General features: G+C 41.8%; 1 protein-coding gene across 3 annotated transcripts in view; it reads left to right on the forward strand.

Annotated features, from left to right (window-relative positions):
• Positions 1-4,468: 4,468 nt before the first annotated feature.
• The window catches only part of DUSP22 (dual specificity phosphatase 22), an 86,967-nt gene continuing 74,330 nt past the window's right edge, over positions 4,469-17,105 (forward strand). For all 3 annotated transcript variants that reach the window (XM_044257761.1, XM_044257751.1, XM_044257772.1), the window contains exon 1: positions 4,469-4,766. In XM_044257761.1, coding sequence (XP_044113696.1) covers positions 4,746-4,766 — 21 coding nt within the window. In that variant the 5' untranslated portion in view covers positions 4,469-4,745. The remainder of the gene's footprint in view (positions 4,767-17,105) is intronic.

Below are 17,105 nucleotides of genomic sequence, written 5' to 3' on the forward strand. Positions count from 1 at the left end.
TTGTTGTTGTTGTTGTTTGTTTTTTAAACGATGGAAAGTCTTTTTTTTTTTAAGATTTTATTTATTTATTTGACAGAGAGAGAGAGAGAGAGAGATCACAAGTAGGCAGAGAGGCAGACAGAGAGAGAAGGGGAAACAGGCTCCCCGCCAAGCAGAGGGCCCGATGAGGGGCTCGATCCCAGTACCCTGAGATCACGACCCGAGCTGAAGGCAGAGGCTTAACCCACTGAGCCACCCAGGCCCCCCAAAATGGAAAGTCTTAAAAGAACCGTTTGTTGTCTCAGGTAGACCTTTCTTGACAGAGATAGGGAAGTACAGAGGTCAAGGAAAACCATTCCAGACAAGAAAAATAACCATAGCCAACCAGCAACATGGATGTTCATAAACCAGGAATGGTTTCTTAACCAAAGCTCAAAGAAAACCATGATATCAAGGGCAGAACTACAGACAGTGCTGGGCTCTGCCAGCTACAGCTATGATAGCAACTCAAGTGGCAGAGTACAAGAGTACAGCAATGCATGAAAGCACTATGTGCAAGGACTCTCCCCACCACCACCATTACACCAGTGTGCACTACATCACTTTCAAAAACAAAGGACAATAGGACTTTGGTCATCCTTAGATCAAAGAGACATCTCACATAAAAATTGCTCTAGAAAAGGAGAAACAGGTAGGTGAGGTGATGATAGAGTAGTATATAAAAAAACGAATTATTAGTGAACCTCACATCTGGACAAATGCAACAGCCTCCCAGTTGTGTTTTCTCTCTTAATTGGAAAGGGAGGTGAACCACGAGAGACTATGGACTCTGAAAAACAATCTGACGGGTTTGAAGTGGTGGGGGGGTGGGAGGTTGGGGTACCAGGTGGTGGGTATTATAGAGGGTACAGATTGCATGGATCACTGGGTGTGGTGAAAAAATAATGAATACTGTTTTTCTGAAAATAAATAAATTGAAGAAAAAAAATAAAAATTAAAAAAAAATCAGAAAATTTCCCCATATACTAGGAACTATTGTAGGTGGTGGGTATAAAGAGGGATAACACCTGGTTCCTGTCCTCATGAAGCCTACAATTTTGGAAGCTATGTATACTCAAAATAAACATGCATCTATGTTATAGCCCATAGCCTGGCAACAGTGTCTCTACCTGATTTTTAGGAATAAGGACTATTATTTCCCCTTTTGCCTAGGGGTCCACTTTGTAAACTTCTTGATAACCCCATTCCTCCAACACTGGCCTTACCTCTGCCAACACTCCCAGAAACTCTACACATAGCAGATTTTATTGACTCCTAATTACGTCTGCTAGTATCTCTCCATTTACCTACCCACAGATTCTCTGACCCTCTTTCTCTACCCTGCTTACCTACCTATGTAACCATTCCTTTTACTGCTCTTCTCTGACCTCACTAGATGGCTGTGCTCTGAGATCTGAGCTCTCCAAACCTCTTAAGGGGAAGGAAGACACCCAGGTCATAATCAGAAGACTGCTTGGAGGTCTGGAAACTGGCGGTTTTTGAAAGGCTGAGGTCATTGAGAAGCCCATTCTTATGATCAGGCTTCTCTGCATGGCCTCAGTCAACTGGGTAACCTCTTTCTGGGCAATTCTGAAGAAATAAAGAAAATGTTTTGTGCTTTTGCTTAGGTAGTTTTAGACTCCATCTTTCTTCTTCTTTCCATAATTCATTAGCTTCCTTTACTTTCAGTCATGCTTTAGTTATATTAGCTCTTCATTTTAACTTCCTGTCCTTAGTTTGTTCTTATGACAGCATGGCCTAAGAATTCTGTGGAAGACTAACATTCTTAGTTATAGAATAGACTAAGAATAGACTAACATCTATTAGTATAAATTTAATTTGTTACAAAGCAAGAGAAAGAAAGAAGGAAAGAGTTTCAGAAAGAAAGAGATTTCATGTCTGAAAGACGATATCTATGTGGCCCTATCATTCAGATGATAATGGCAGGAAATGCGTTTTGCTCTCCAAAGACTGGAGATATTTCTGATTGTCATGACACTCTAGGGATGCTAGGAACATATAGTAATAGAGACCAGGAATACTTCTAAATATCCTACAATGCACAGGACAGCCCCACAAGCAAAAAGATAAATAAATTAATTAAATAAATAAAATCAGCCCCAAATATCAGCATTACTGAGTTTGAGAAACTCTGCATTACAGAATGTTCAAAAGGCCAAGGAAGATTAAGTAGCTCCTTTTCTTTAGGTCAGATGTTTATCTCAATTCTCTGAAATTATCAGTACTACCCCTCATAATCTGGCTGACTTGAATTGTTGAGCTTCTGCTTGTGGACTTTTGCACACTACTACCTTAAAGTTCAGTTATTGCTCACTAAATACAACAGTAAGTGGTTATTAGAAATGAGTAAGAGAACGGAAATGTTCCAAATGGATTACAAAAAAAATTCATATGGGTCTGCCATTTATTGGAAAGTACCAACTTATGAACTGGTTATGTTCTTGAAAGTTCATCTGTCTACTGGAAACAACAACAGCAAAAGTGAAGTGGAGGGGAAGAAGTAGTTCATTGATTGCTGAATAGGATCTTCAAAATTTTGAAGTCCAATGCTCTCTAAAATGAGGCGGGAAAAAAAAACAGGTTCAGAAAAGTTGATCATCTTGCCAAAGATCACTATGAGATTCAGGAACAAAGGCTGGTCTTGGGATTCCCCAGACAGACTCCCCCAGGCAGTCTACTAACCACCTTGTGTTATCTATAAGCAGGAAGGCAGTAAAAAAAATAGTGATGGTGAGGAGCAGAGGGATAGGAGATATGCTGTCCAGGTGTCTGGAAGGTGAGGAAGAGAAGAGGAAGTAAAGATGGTAGAGAAGAAACACTCCATAAGCCAAGAGGGCAGATCTGGATTCCAACCAACCTATGGGAGACAATTTGGGTGAACACTGAGTGGGGGCTTCCTACATGTGAGGTTCTGGTCCCTGCTACTGCCCAGAAAATAATATATTGAGTCCAAGGAGAGGTATGACTCAGATGGAATCTGGAAGTTCTTTACAAAATGTCAGCGTCCTTCAGAATCTAATTGATGGTATCAGTCCTCCAGAATTCACTAATTTATTCAGCAAGTATATACTGAACCCCTATATCATGCCAGGTACTATCCCAGACCATGTGGCTTTGGCAATGAATGAGATGGGTAAGGTCCTTTACATCAGAAGGCTGCTTTTTAGTGAGACAGATAAAATGTAAGCAAACATATATGATAATGTCCAATTAGGTTAAATACCATGAAGAAAAAATACAGGATAACTTAACTGTGACTTAAGAATCTGCTTTAAATCGGGTGGTAGGGAAAAGCCTCTTGAGGAGGTGACATTTGGGCTGAGACCTCAAAGAAAGATCCGCTTTGCAAAGGGCTAGGTCTGAATGGAAAGCACAGCCCATACAGAGTGCACGATCCAGCCTGGCAGGTTCAAGAGGCACAAAGAAAGTCAGTGTGACTATTAACTTGTTGAGCAAGGAGGAGCAGCTGAAATGAGGTCATCAGGGGTGAGCCCAACCATATTAGATTGATAATATATGTTCATTTAACATTGGGCACCTATTTTGTACAGAGCATTGCTAACGAAATAAAAATAACACTGAGAAACCCCTACCTCAAGGATTCCGTCCCCAGGGAAGAAAGCTGCTTAGTAGAAGTGACAGAATTTTCCAAACAATTCTACTATAGGTTGGAAAGTATTCTACTGTAGACACAATTATAATGCAGACATTATGCTGTTTAACAAGGACAGGGGCTTTCCAGAAGCACGTCTATCAACATAGCTAAGCCACCTACTACAGCCAGTTTGTATCTGAAGATGGCACCTACTAGACGTCTTATGACACAGTATGAGGTCTGAGATCTGGCCATCTGCTCCCCCACAGTAGGGAGGTTAGGTCATCCCAGAGATGAGTCACTGAGTCCACCTTTCCCCACCGGGTGAGTCTTCTCGGTCTTCGTGGGTGGGGCAGGGCCATAGGAATCCCCCAACCCTGGCCTAAAACTGTCGCCCTCAGAAACCCGAAGAAGGGGAGCTGCGAAGACCAAGGCTCTGATTAGCACCTGATTCACCGAGGCAGTCAAGGAGGGTGGTGACTACTGGTAACAGGTCTCCCCAGTCGCCCCAGGGGAAAAGGTCTGCGGGAGTTTTGGTGACCCTGATCCCGGGGGACGTTGCTGGGCGACGTGCTGAGGCCAGGTTGGGGAGGCGCCTGCGCGGCCACCAGGCCCCGCCCCCGCGCGTAAGTCTTCTCCAACGGATCATCGCAGCAGCTCCCGGCGCTCGCGCTGCGCGTGCGCTTTGGGCTCAGGCTCTGGCAGCCGGGAAGCTGTGGGCTGCGCAGGGCGGGGCGAGCGGTCGCTGCGCCAGGGAGCCTGACTACAAGTCCCAGAGAGCCGCCGGGGAGGGTTGATTGGGCGCTCACGGGGCGTGCAGTGGCAAAGCGAGACCATTTCCCGGCAAGAGCACCAGTTCTCTGCTCTGCTCGGCCGGGAAGTCTGGGGCGGATGAGCGGAAAGCTCTTCCATCCCGGCCAGCTACCTGGAGCAAGCCGAGTGGTCTGGATGTCCCTGATTGTTGTTGTTGTTGTTTATACTGCGAGCACGAAATTACTCCCCAGGGCCTCCTCCCCCGCCCGCTCCACCTGCTCCTCCCTTCTGTTGTAACATGCCATTAGTGAGCCTGCGACCTCATTTCCAAGGGTGCTAGAGTTCGCATTCAGCCACCATGGGGAATGGGATGAACAAGGTAACGTGTATTTCTTTCATTTGTGCTGGTTTTGCTTCCACTTTTCAGGCTTCCCCCCGGCTGGTGTTTGCAGGGCAAGGAGAGCCCTCAACGGGTGCCCCCTCTTCGCGAAGGAGGGGCAGCGCGCCTGGCTTGGTGCTTGTGATGTCAATGTCTTTGGGGTGCCCCCCCCCCGCGCTACGGGCGTCCTGAGGGCTTCCGGGTAAGCAGTCCCCCGCGCCTACCCTGCCAGCCGGTGTGCTTTGCAACTGAGAACAAGCCGTGCCCTTTAAAAGCGTTGACACTTGTTCTGCGGAGACCTCAGCTGAGCTCAGAAGGATTGTGGTTTCTTTTTCTCTCCTCCCCTTAACTCCCAAACTCAGCTTTTGAAGCGTCACCACCCACATTATTAGTAAACTGGAGTAGATAAGTGTCTTATATTATTTAATTTCCTCTTTCTCCCACATTTTTTTTTTCTTCGTGTGGTCAGAGAAGTTGGCAGAGACCTAAGTCCTGAGGTGTTACCTGGCAAGGGTGGGGGTTCTTGAGAACACAGATCCAGAGCTAATTTATCCTGGATTATATGGCTTCTGTAACAAGGGCAACCTGTTGGCTGGCTGCTTGTGCTGATTTTTCCTTATACAAAATCCATGTTACTGTCTTCTTTTTGTCTCTGTTCTGGCCCCCACTGTTGGCTCTTCAGTTTCTCTAGAACCCCCTTCCTAAATTGTGAGAGAGCCTGTGTCCTTTCTGACAGTGGAAGATACAAGAATTAGCTCTTGCAGTTTAGAGCCGCCTGGGATGTGCCTTCATGTCCACCAGGGGTTATGGATTTTGTGATATGGTACTGTTGGTTTAAATGAGATACAAAACTTTAAAAAGCCCTCAGCAAAGACAAGTACCTCTCCACAGGTCTTTAAATGGTCCTGGATCAGAGCTTAGTTTCCGGCCTAGAGCTTGTCTGTCCCCATACTAATTTGCTCACATACATCCATATAGAATCAGGTTTCATGTTTGGTGGATATAACCATGTGACTGGTTGGCTGGCTTGCTTGCTTTCTTCCTTCCTTTCCTCCCTGTTCTTTCTTTTCTTTTCTCTTTCATCTCTGCACTAGGGTCGGCAGTAGTTTGGATCTTTCAGCTAGAGTGTGAAGTGCAGTAGGGAGTGTTAGAAGTTAAGGTTGGGAAGAAAGTGCATTCCACAGGTAATCCTGGGTACCCAATTAACTTTTTCACCTGCCCACATCATGTTTTTTGTGTTCTGCAGACCCAGTTTATGGAAGAACTGTGTGATTTGGGCCTGCATATCTGAGACTTTATGGTAACCAGAATTGTATTCCTTGTGTGGGGCTTTTTCTTGGGGCGGGGTGGGCAGTGACCAAGAATGGAAACACATTATTTCTCTTGGATAAATACTTGCATTCTGTCCCCGTTAAAACTGAAATCCATCAGCACCATAAACCTTCTGCTTGTTCTTCTACAGAACAATAAAGGTGCTTCCACAAGTTGGTGGGCTTGTAGTCCTACTTTGGTTTTCCTTTGTATTTTTTTCTTCTGTTTTTTTTTTTTTACTTGTTCATTCTGTGCCGCTTTTAGCATTTAATTTGTAGTACTTTTATATTATAATTCAAATAACATACTTAAGGATGTGAATGATTGATTAAGTTTCAAAATTAAGGCTTTTCAGCAAAAGTCATTCATATTCATATCATGATTTTTACCTTTCAAAGAAAGTAATGAATTTCTTGCTGCTATTATCATAATCATCTTATATTGTAAATAGAGCCACTATATCTAATGCAGAGATGCAGAAACAGAATAGGTTTAGAGAGGTGATTAATTTAACAAATATTTATTGTGTCCCTACTATTAGCCAGCTGCTGTGCTAGTTGAAAGGGCTGAGGGTAAATGACACAGTCTTGAGGTTGAACCAACTGAAGTATTTGCTTCCCACTGTCACAAGCTAGGTTTCCTTTGAAATCGAGGGACAGCTAGATTTTCATCAGGCAGGATGCCTTTTGAAGGACATAGAGCAGCAAGGAAAGAAGAAGCTGTCAGCCTGGGCTGCTGGGTTCCAGATGAAGTGCACCAACCCTGGCAGTCAATGGGAGGTTAAGTTATTGGATCCAGAGGGTCCTCACATCCTGCCTAGAATGGTAATGCTTCCTTCAGCCCAAAATTAGATCATTGACTCAGGTTGATCAAGATAAAAACATGACATAGAGGGAGTGCCTCGGTGCCGCAGTTAATTAGGTGTCAGCTCAGGCCTGGATCTCAGGATCCTCGGATAGAGTCCTGCATGGAACTTCCTGCTTAGTGGGGCGTCTGCTTCTTCCTCTCAATCTCAATCTCTCTCTCTCTCTCTGGCAAATAAATAAATAAAATCTTTTAAAAAATGCACATGGAGAAGGATTTGGGGCAGATTTCTCTAATAAAATGCCTGACTAGAGAGATTAGATTTTTGTTTCTCATGGGGTATTATAATACTTAAGACTAATAAGATGACAACGAGGATAGGAGTTTCCGTGATAAGCCCTCACCCAAAAGAGTAGCAGGTTCAGAGCCTTGAGAGAACTTTGAGTCAACTGGGACTTTTCAGAGACTCCACAGAAACACGACATTTGCATGCAACAGGCTGTTTAGTTTAAATCTCATCCCACTAGAGACATTTACTAAGTTGATCTTTAGCAGCATAATGAGGCACTCTGCATTATGTCTATGAGCTAGATCACCTGGCTTTGAGTCCAGACTCTGCACTTACCAGCTGGGTGACTTTGGGCAGGTCACTTAACCTCTGTGCACCTCATTTGTAAAAAGGGAATGAAAATAACAGCACCGACTTCATGGGGTTATGGTGAAGATCAGATGAGTTACTCTGTGTGTTGAAGTCTCAAAATAGGGCCTAACACACCATAAACTCATTAGTGATTACATTTTTGGCCAATTCAGAGGGTCTACTTGGGAATTGCACAAAAAGTAATCAAAGATTATCTTAGTTGCCTGCCTTTCTCTCCTCTCTATGAATGTCAAACATGAAGGAAAAGAGAAGGTGGCTTTTTCTATTTTGCAATTAATTTAGAACTCTGGGGAGCTTTTTCGGGTTACTTTTCAAAGTCTTTAGAATTCAATTGGGATGAACTGCCATCCTAGCACAAAGGAAAGATTTCCACTCTCTTCACAATCAACAGGAACTAAGTTTCAAACCTAGCATTAGGAACTCAGTCATGTTATTTAATTTCTCTGAGGGTCCATTTCCCAATCTGCACAAAGGGTAAGAAACACTGACTTACCATGGTTATAGTGAGGCTTAGATTTTATAAGCTGTAGGCACATGATATGAGGCTTAAAAAATAATAGATTACAACTGCTGTTTTCTCTTTTTCTACTTCCTCATCATCTTTGATAGGCTAGAACACAGAAGCCTCTTTCCTCTGGCCTTACGTTGCCTATGTAACAAGCTGTGTCTGCCTCACTGAGGTAGACCTGACGTTTTGCCACACAGGAGACTGGAATGTATGGTGAGAACGTCCTCCATGAGGACGTGAAATGTACGTAAAAACTGCTGTACTTTAAGTAGTCAGAAGAAAAATCTATGTTGTTTAGTTCCTAAATTTTCTTTTGCTAAGGATGACCAGCTTCTGTGAGATGGGAAAGAAATCTTGTCCCAATAACCTTACGCACAGATACTGCAAATCATACTTTTTGTTCCAAGGGCATTGTATGTTTTTATTTGTAAATGGTCTTAGAAAAGCATTTCTATGGTTAGCATTGATTCTGCAAATCAGCTTGCTTTTACAGATGGGGAAAATATGAAGCCTAGTTTAAGACATACACGAACAAATTCTAGCTAAGGCTTTTAATTTCTAGATTCTAGCAATGTACTTTGCCATTATTCCTGTAACTTTGAGCAGTTCCTTCTGATCTCAGCTTAAACATTTTTACACCAGCAGATCCTTGACCTAGATTGAATGCCACCTAAAATCGCACTTGTCATCTACTTACCCCACTCTCCTCAAGTTGTCTGTCTTAACCCACAGGAACCTCTATACCTCCCCATGTCTCTCTTCCTTTTCTCTTTTCCCTACACACACACACACGAACACGCAACCTGTGTTGTGCAAAACAGTAGCCGTGAGTCACAGGGCTATTGAGTAACTAAAATGTGGCTAATTGCAAGTGAGATGTGATTTAAGTATAAAATACACACCAGACTTTGAAGAGTTATAAACTTATAAACCATTCTATGAATAATTCTGTATATTGATTACAGAAATGTTTATATGTTGTATATTATAAATATCCTAAATATATTTCACTTAAATAAAATATATTAAAATTGACTTCACCTGTTTCTTTTTACTTTTTATGTGGCTACTGGAAAATTTTAAATTATATATATATGGCTTACATTATATATCCACTGGGCCACCACCGTTCCATGAGAAGTCCACTGCAGTGAAAGTGAGAGGGGCCAGGTTATCACAAAGCCTGATTTGGGGTGTCTTTAACAGTCTGCTGCTTTATGCATGTGATCTTGAACAAGTCACTTAATGTTCCTGAGCTTCAGTTTCTTTACCTCTTTCAACTCATAGAAACGATGGTTAGCTTATTTAGTGTCATTTGCTCAAAAATGAATATGATGATACTTCCCAAATTCTTGAGAGAAGCAAATGAGAATTTTTTAAAAGACATTCTTGCAACCTGTGAAGTGCAAATGTGCACTGCTATTAGTGTGAGTTAATTTGTCCCATTAATGATTATAGTAATGATACTAGTTAAGGATAGCTCTGTTTTCCTTAGGAAGATAAGGCAGTAGAGTGGAGAAAGTTTAGTTCAAGAGGAAAAGATCAAAGATATAAATATGCCTCTCCTATGAGGGTTCCTCAACCTCTGCACTATTAACATTTTGGGCTGGGTCAGTCTTTTTTTTTTTAATTAACATATTATTTATTTCAGGTATATAGGTCTGTGATTCATCAGTCTTACACAATTCACACCACTCACCATAGTACATACCCTCCCAAATGTCCATCATCTAGCCACCCCATCCGTCCCACACCTCGGGCTGGGTCAGTCTTTGTTGTGGGGGTTGTCTTTTGCATTGTAGGAGGTTTAGTAACATTCCAGGCCTCTCCCCACTAGGTACCAGTTGTACTCTTCCCCCATTGTGACAACCAAAAATAATATCTCCAGGAATTCAAAGGTATAAGCCAGAGGGCAGAATTGTCCCCCATTGAGAGCCATTGGCCTAGGCTTCTCCCTTCAGAGGAGAAGGTCTGGGTAATCTAGAACTGGATCATTATCAAAAGGTGAATAGGATTATATGTTTATAAAAAATTATAAAAATATAAAAATGAAAGAGGAAGGCAAAAAAAAAAAAGGTGAATAGGGCCTTAAAGGTTGAGAAGCTCTGTTTTCATATGGTGAGGGGCTAGAAGGTTAGACATCTTTGTGCTGTTACCATGTGACAGCACCTTACTTGGCCACCTTCATAATTTATTCATTTGTCCATCCACCTAGTCATCAGATTATACTATTGAGCACCTGCTATTGTCAAGGCACTGTGCTAGAGCCTGCACTGGGAAATGAATGTGAAAGACAGGAAGACCCTGTCACCCAGCTCCAGGCAGCTTACAGAGGAGTCCTTCTGTGGGAGAGAAGCACACCATGTGCTGTGTAGACAGACTGCTGTATGCTGGTACTCTGTCTCCTGTCCCCTATACTACCTTCTGGATATTTTCTCTTTTCAAAATTAGAGTTTTATTTTATGTTGAAGGAGCAAATGCTTAAGGCTTTATTCTAGGTGCATACAAAATTATTCTCAGATTCTTTTCTCTTTTCTTTCTTTTTTTTTTTTTTAAGAGCACAAGCAGAAGGTAGGGGGTAGAGGGAAAGGGACAGAATCTTAAGCAGACTCTGTGCTGAGTGCAGAGACCAACCAATGACCCTGAGATCATGACCTCAGGTGAAATAAAGAGTTGGATGCTCAACTGACTGAGCCACCCAGGTGCTCCAAGAGTATTCTCAGATTTATCCTTTTGCAAATGCAAACTGGTTAAACCCATGGCCAAATGGCATTAAGAAAGTCTGTGACATTTAACCCTTCACAGAATCCACCAAAGTTCTCCCCTTCATTCCTGGCTTTGAAACCCAGAAAGGTCTTTCTGACCTAGGAAGAATTAAGATTATCCCACCCCCAACAGCCTTTTCCTGCGGCCTGATTTTATCTGAATTTTATCTCTTAAATCTGTTTGGGTAGTGGTCTTAGATTGCATGGTATCTTGAAGCACTAAGAGGAATGTTTAAAAAATAAACTCAAAATATTTATTGCCCTTAGAAGCAGTATTGTTTTGTTCATAAGTGCTTTTTTGTGGTGAAGGATTTGATTTTATGCACTTCTGTATAGACAGTGTTAGTATAGTGTGGGTGTGAAGGATATTGATCAAGAGGAGCCATTATACATGGAGAATCTTTAGCATGGTTTCAAAGTATTTCTGCAGGAGTCTGCCTTCATTTCCTGTCTCTACACAGTCTTTTATCAGAAAACAAGAATCTTTTTTTGACTAGCAGAGTGCTAGAGAGCATCTTCCATTGCCTTTTATTATCTCTTTATGTGCTGGACTCTGTGGCAGGCTCTTGAGATAGAGCAGGGAAGACAATAGACAAACCCCCTGCTTCAAGGTCAATCAAAAAAGTAGGCAAATATAAAATAATTTTAAGTACTGATGAATATGATGAGGAAAATAACAAGGGGTTGTGATGGAGGGTGTCAGGAAATTTAATGGTCGTGAGAGACTTCCTTAAGAGCTGTCATCTTATGGGAGACTTAAAGGACAAGGTGCCACCCAGGTGAACAACAGAGGAAGAACCATCTTCTACAGAGGGAATAAAAATTATTTCTGAGGCCCAAAGACAATTAGGACCAATGTGGTGGTGGTTATCCTAGAGTCATAGAACATTCTCAGACATATCCAAACTGCATATACAAACTTCTTTCTTTGATCTATGCTTTTCTTTCCTCCCAGGTGGCCTTGTGTTCTTGCTTCTGGCTTAAGTTCAGACTTCATGAATTGACTGACTATTCATCCACTTTGTCCCAGATGAACACTCTGCTCTTCCATGGTCTCTATAAGCTATCTTTCTGCTGGAAAATTATTTCATTTCATTTTCTCTTTCTCTGTACTTAAGGATTACCAGCAACAATCATGCCAGGGAAGTGGATAGGTCAAAATTGGGAGAGGTCAAATTTTTTGTTTCAAGTTTAAATTATGAAGCTGAGTAGAGTAGAAGTTTAAATATTCATGGGGTTTCTATTCTTCCTGAAAACAAAAAAATGTAATTTCGCACTGTGCCAGTGGTTAGCCTTCCTTTCTCTTATTTTGTAATTCTGTGTGGAAGAAACTACAGAAACTGGAATTGAGCCACTCACTTTCTGTTTCTGGCCCTCGAAACACTAGTTTACTCTTGTGGTCTTGAAAATGGAGTTTAAGGTTTACTGACATAGCTCTGTCTTCTTTTTGCATATGTGGAATTTAAGAAATAAAACAGATGACTTTGGGGGAGGGGCAGAAAAGAGACAAACCAGAGAACAAACTGAAGGTTGCTGGAGGGGAGGGGAGTGGGGCTTGGGTTAGATGGTTGATGGAGAATAAGGATGAGCACCAAGTGTTGGATATAAGTGATAAATCACTGAATTCTACACCTAAAACTAATATTACACTGTATGTTAACTAACTGGAGTTTAGATAAAGACTTGGAAAAGAAAAAAGAAAAAATTTTTAGGGACATCTGGGTGGCTCAGTCGGTTAAGCCTCTGCCTCTGGCTCGGGACCTGATCCCAAGGTCCTGGGATGGCTTGCTCAGTGGGGAGCCTGCTTTTCCCTCTGCCTGCTCTGCCTGTTGATCCCCCTGCTTATGCTCTTTCTCTCTCCCTCTCTGACAAAGGAATAAATAAATAAATCTTTTTAAAAAATAAATTTTAAATGCATACGAAATGTGCAACTTAACTGATTTTTAGTAAGTTGGCTCTTTGATTTTGGTAAGATTTAGCCTCAGTCTTTGCCATCACTCTGACCTGGCCTCCTTTTGGGATGCTGCTCTCATCCAGCACTGGTCCCTGTGCTGCTGCTGTGACCATCACTGACCCCTATGGAGATCTGTCCAGGGCAGAACAGGGACAAGGTTTGATTTCTTAGGCTTTACTCATTATTGTTTTTCATGTCTCCTTTCCTTGCTTTACTTCCTCCTACCTTATTTACATTCTCTTTTTGTTCATCTATTCACTGAAGAAACATTTACTTGAGTAACTAGGAATCAAGGGAGAACCATCCAAGTTTAGAGAGAACATACAATACATCATATCTGATGCAAGCAGCAGATAGAAGTCATAAACTTGATGTCCATGGGCTATAGTCAGCATGCAGATGTGTTTTGTCTATCAAAATATTTAAGGTTTTGTGGGGGGGGGTTTATGTAGTTGATATGTTCAACTGCTAGTTGAAAATTGGGTTGTTTCCCTTAAAACCTGGATGCTAGAATTGGGGGTCTCGCCCTGCATCTTTGAATGGTTACTTCAGCTCTAGGGAAGTTTAAGGAAAGAACTAGGCATGGGGCTGAGGTTGCAGGCATAGCAACCTCAGTACCTGAAGATCTCAATTGCTGAGGTACCTGATTTAGTTTCTATGGTGACAGCTACTTGGAACCCTAAGAAGGTTTTAATCTGAAGAGTTACATAGTTAGTTTTGCACTTGGAGTCTGGTTGAGGATTCCTTTGAAGGGATCTATCCAAAGGTAGAGAGATCTTTAGGGGGCTGTTACAAGTCAGAGGGGAGGTACTAAGAAACTGAACAAAGGTACTGCACCGAAGTTTCAAGAGGAGCAGACAAATTGGGGAGCTATTGAGGAGGGTGAAGTGCTTAATGAGGTTGAGTAAAGTCCAGAGTGGGGGAGGAATCTCCTGTTGGAGTGATCTCTGACTCTTTTGGGGAGTGCCAGTGGGGCTGCTGCTTACAAGGTGGGTAGGACTTTGCTAGTCTGTGACTTGCCTGAAGGTCTGTACAGCTCATTTGCATTTATGCATTTTTACTGGGTTGAAAGGCCTATACCAGGGTCAGTGTTTGTAAGCAACAAAATCCAAATGTGGCTGCTTTGGGTACAATAGGTAGGATGTTCGACCCAGCAATTGCACTACTGGGTATTTACCCTAAAGATACAAATGTAGTGATCCAAAGGGGCACGTGCACCCGAATGTGTATAGCAGCAATGTCCATAATAGGCAAACTGTGGAAAGAACCTAGATGTCCATCAACAGATGAATCAATAAAGGAGATGTGGTATACATATTCGATGGAATATTATGCAGCCATCAAAAGAAATGAAAGCTTGCCATTTGCAATGATGTGGATGGAACTGAAGGGTATTATGCTGAGTGAAATAAGTCAGTCAGAGAAAGACAAAAAAATCATATGATCTCTCTTATATGAGGAATTTGAGAGGCAGGGTGGGAGGCTTGGGGGGTAGGGAAGGAAAATATGAAACAAGATAGGTTCAGGAGGGAGACAAACCATAAGAGACTCTTAATCTCACAAAACAATCTGAGGGTTGCTGGAGAAAGGAGGGGTAGGGAGAGGATGGTTGGGTTATGGACATTGGGGAGGATATGTGCTATGGTGAGTGCTGTGAAATGTTTAAGCCTGACAATTCACAGACCTGTACCCCTGGGGCTAATAATATAATGTATGTTAATAAAAATAATAATTATTAAAAAATATGTTAGCCATAAAAAAACCACAAAACAATAGGTAGGATGGCCAGGAAGTTGGGAGAACTAGATTAAGGCTAACTTGCCAGAAGCAGATCCTAGAACTGTTCTGGTGAGAGCATTTCTGGAGCTGCTCCAAGATACTGCTGATGCTATTTTGGGTTCTAGATGTGCTACCAGCCCTACTGCCCCTGTTGGGGGAGAGAATATCGTGGGTTATCTCTGGATTCTGGTCTGGAGCAGCTGTTGCACATTTGTCACATTTCCATGTCACAGCAGCAAAGGTAAATGCAAGCAGTCAGTCATCTGGTATTGGCAGCTTCTATAGTAAGAGCTGGGCTCTGCTTCCTACCAAGACTCTAAATTGTGGGGAAATTCCTCAGACATAGGAAAGGGATTCAGAGGCTAGGAAACCAGTGAAATAATTGTCTCTTATAGGGTTTATAATTTTTTAGTATAGCCAAGGGGGATGAGGGACCCCAAATAGTGGGGATGACTTCTCTGTTTAAAGAGAATATTGAGAGCAAAGAAGTGTGATATTGCAAAGTAGGACCAGTAAAGGTATTGGGAAACTGGAGGTTACTTGGTTTGGCTGCAAATTGGAGAGAAATGGGGGAAATCCTTCAGGGGTAAGTTGGAGCCATCATGTGGAAGCCAAATTGAAATTTTCAGTTGAATTTCAGTTTTGGCTTTCATTTTCTTTGGAAAGGGTTTGCTACTAAACATTATCTAGAAAATGACCCAGTGAGAATATGACCTTACAAAATTAGTTTGATGGGACAGAGAAGCTAGTTCAGTGGATACTGCTCTAGCCCATGTATGAGCTCATGCTCTGACTGTGGGACAAGCATCCAGGACTGTGCTAGGACTTTGTAACTCACGGATCAGAGAGAGGCACGAGGGAGTGTGGAGGAGGGTGCTATGGTGGGAATGGGGTCCAGATTTTCATTCTAGGGGACTGGGAGAAGGTGACATGATTAGGAGACTTGAGGAATAGATAATGGGAGTGGAAAGATAATGTTATGTTTTAGATAGCAATGCAGGGAGTAGAAGCCTGACTGGAGTTGGCTTCTAAAGGATGGATTTAGTAATCATAAAACCATGGCTCTAGAGCAGCGGGGCACAGAGGTGATCTAATCTCATGTCCTTGCTTTATTTTATTTAAAAAATAATATGAAGTGTATTAGTTTATTTTGGTAGAGAAAACAGTAGAAGTACAAAAAAGAAAAGCAAAACTGGGCCATAATCTTTTCCCTAAATAACCCCTCTTGACTTAAAAAGGAAAAAAGTAAATTGAAGTAAAGCTTGCACACAATTAGAACATCAAAACCAAATAGAAAAGTTCAAAGATAAAGACAGAAATGGCCCTTCTTGGACCCTCCCCACCAGCCCCCAGTGTTCCCCTTACAGAGGTAATATGATAATGAAGACATTGACCACATACACAACTTTACCTTTCCTCTATTTTTATCATGACATTTCCAAGATATATTAAATAAAAATATATGAAAATATCTTCTGATTCCATACAAATTTTTGGATTATATGCTCCAGCTTTTTGAAGAATGGACGTTTGACCGGAATGGCATTAAAAGTATAGATTGCTCTAGGCAGTATAGATATTTTAACAATGTTTATTCTTCCAGTCCAGGAGCATGGAATGGTCTTCCATCTTTTTGTGTCTTCTTCAATTTCTTTCATGGGTGTTCTGTAGTTCCTTGAAGACAGATCCTTCACCTCTTTGGTTAGGTTTATTCCCAAGTATCTTATGGTTCTTGGTGCTATAGTAAATGGAATCGATTCTTTAATTACCCTTTCTGTATTTTCATTGTTAGTGTATAAGAAAGCCACTGATTTCTGTACATTGACTTTGTATCCTGCCACGTTGCTGAATTGCTGTATGAGTTCTAATAGTTTGGGGGTGGAGTCTTTTGGGTTTTCCATATAAAGAATCATGTCATCTGCGAAGAGAGAGAGTTTGACTTCTTCATTGCCAATTTGGATACCTTTTATTTCTCTTTGTTGTCTGATTGCTGTTGCTAGGACTTCTAATACTATGTTGAACAAGAGTGGTGAGAGTGGGCATCCTTGTCGTGTTCCTGATCTCAGTGGGAAGGCTGCAAGCTTTTTCCCATTGAGGATGATATTTGCTGTGGGTTTTTCATAGATAGATTTTATGAAGTTCAGGAATGTTCCCTCTATCCCTATACTTTGAAGCGTTTTAATCAGGAATGGATGCTGGATTTTGTCAAATGCTTTTTTCTGCATCAATTGAGAGGACCATGTGGTTCTTCTCTCTTTTCCTATTAATTTGTTCTATCACATTGATTGATTTGCGAATGTTGAACCATCCTTAATGCCCAGGGGTGAATCCCACCTGGTCATGGTGGATAATCTTTTTAATGTACTGTTGGATCCTGTTTGCTAGGATCTTGTTGAGAATCTTAGCTTTCATATTCATCAGTGATATTGGTCTGAAATTCTCCTTTTTGGTAGGGTCTTTGCCTGGTTTGGGGATCAGGGTAATGCTGGCTTCATAGAAAGAGTCTGGAAGTTTTCCTTCTGCTTCAATTTTTTGAAACCGCTTCAGGAGAATAGGT

The sequence above is a fragment of the Neovison vison genome, chromosome 1, assembly GCF_020171115.1.
Source record: "Neovison vison isolate M4711 chromosome 1, ASM_NN_V1, whole genome shotgun sequence".
NCBI classification, from domain to species: Eukaryota; Metazoa; Chordata; class Mammalia; order Carnivora; family Mustelidae; genus Neogale; species Neogale vison.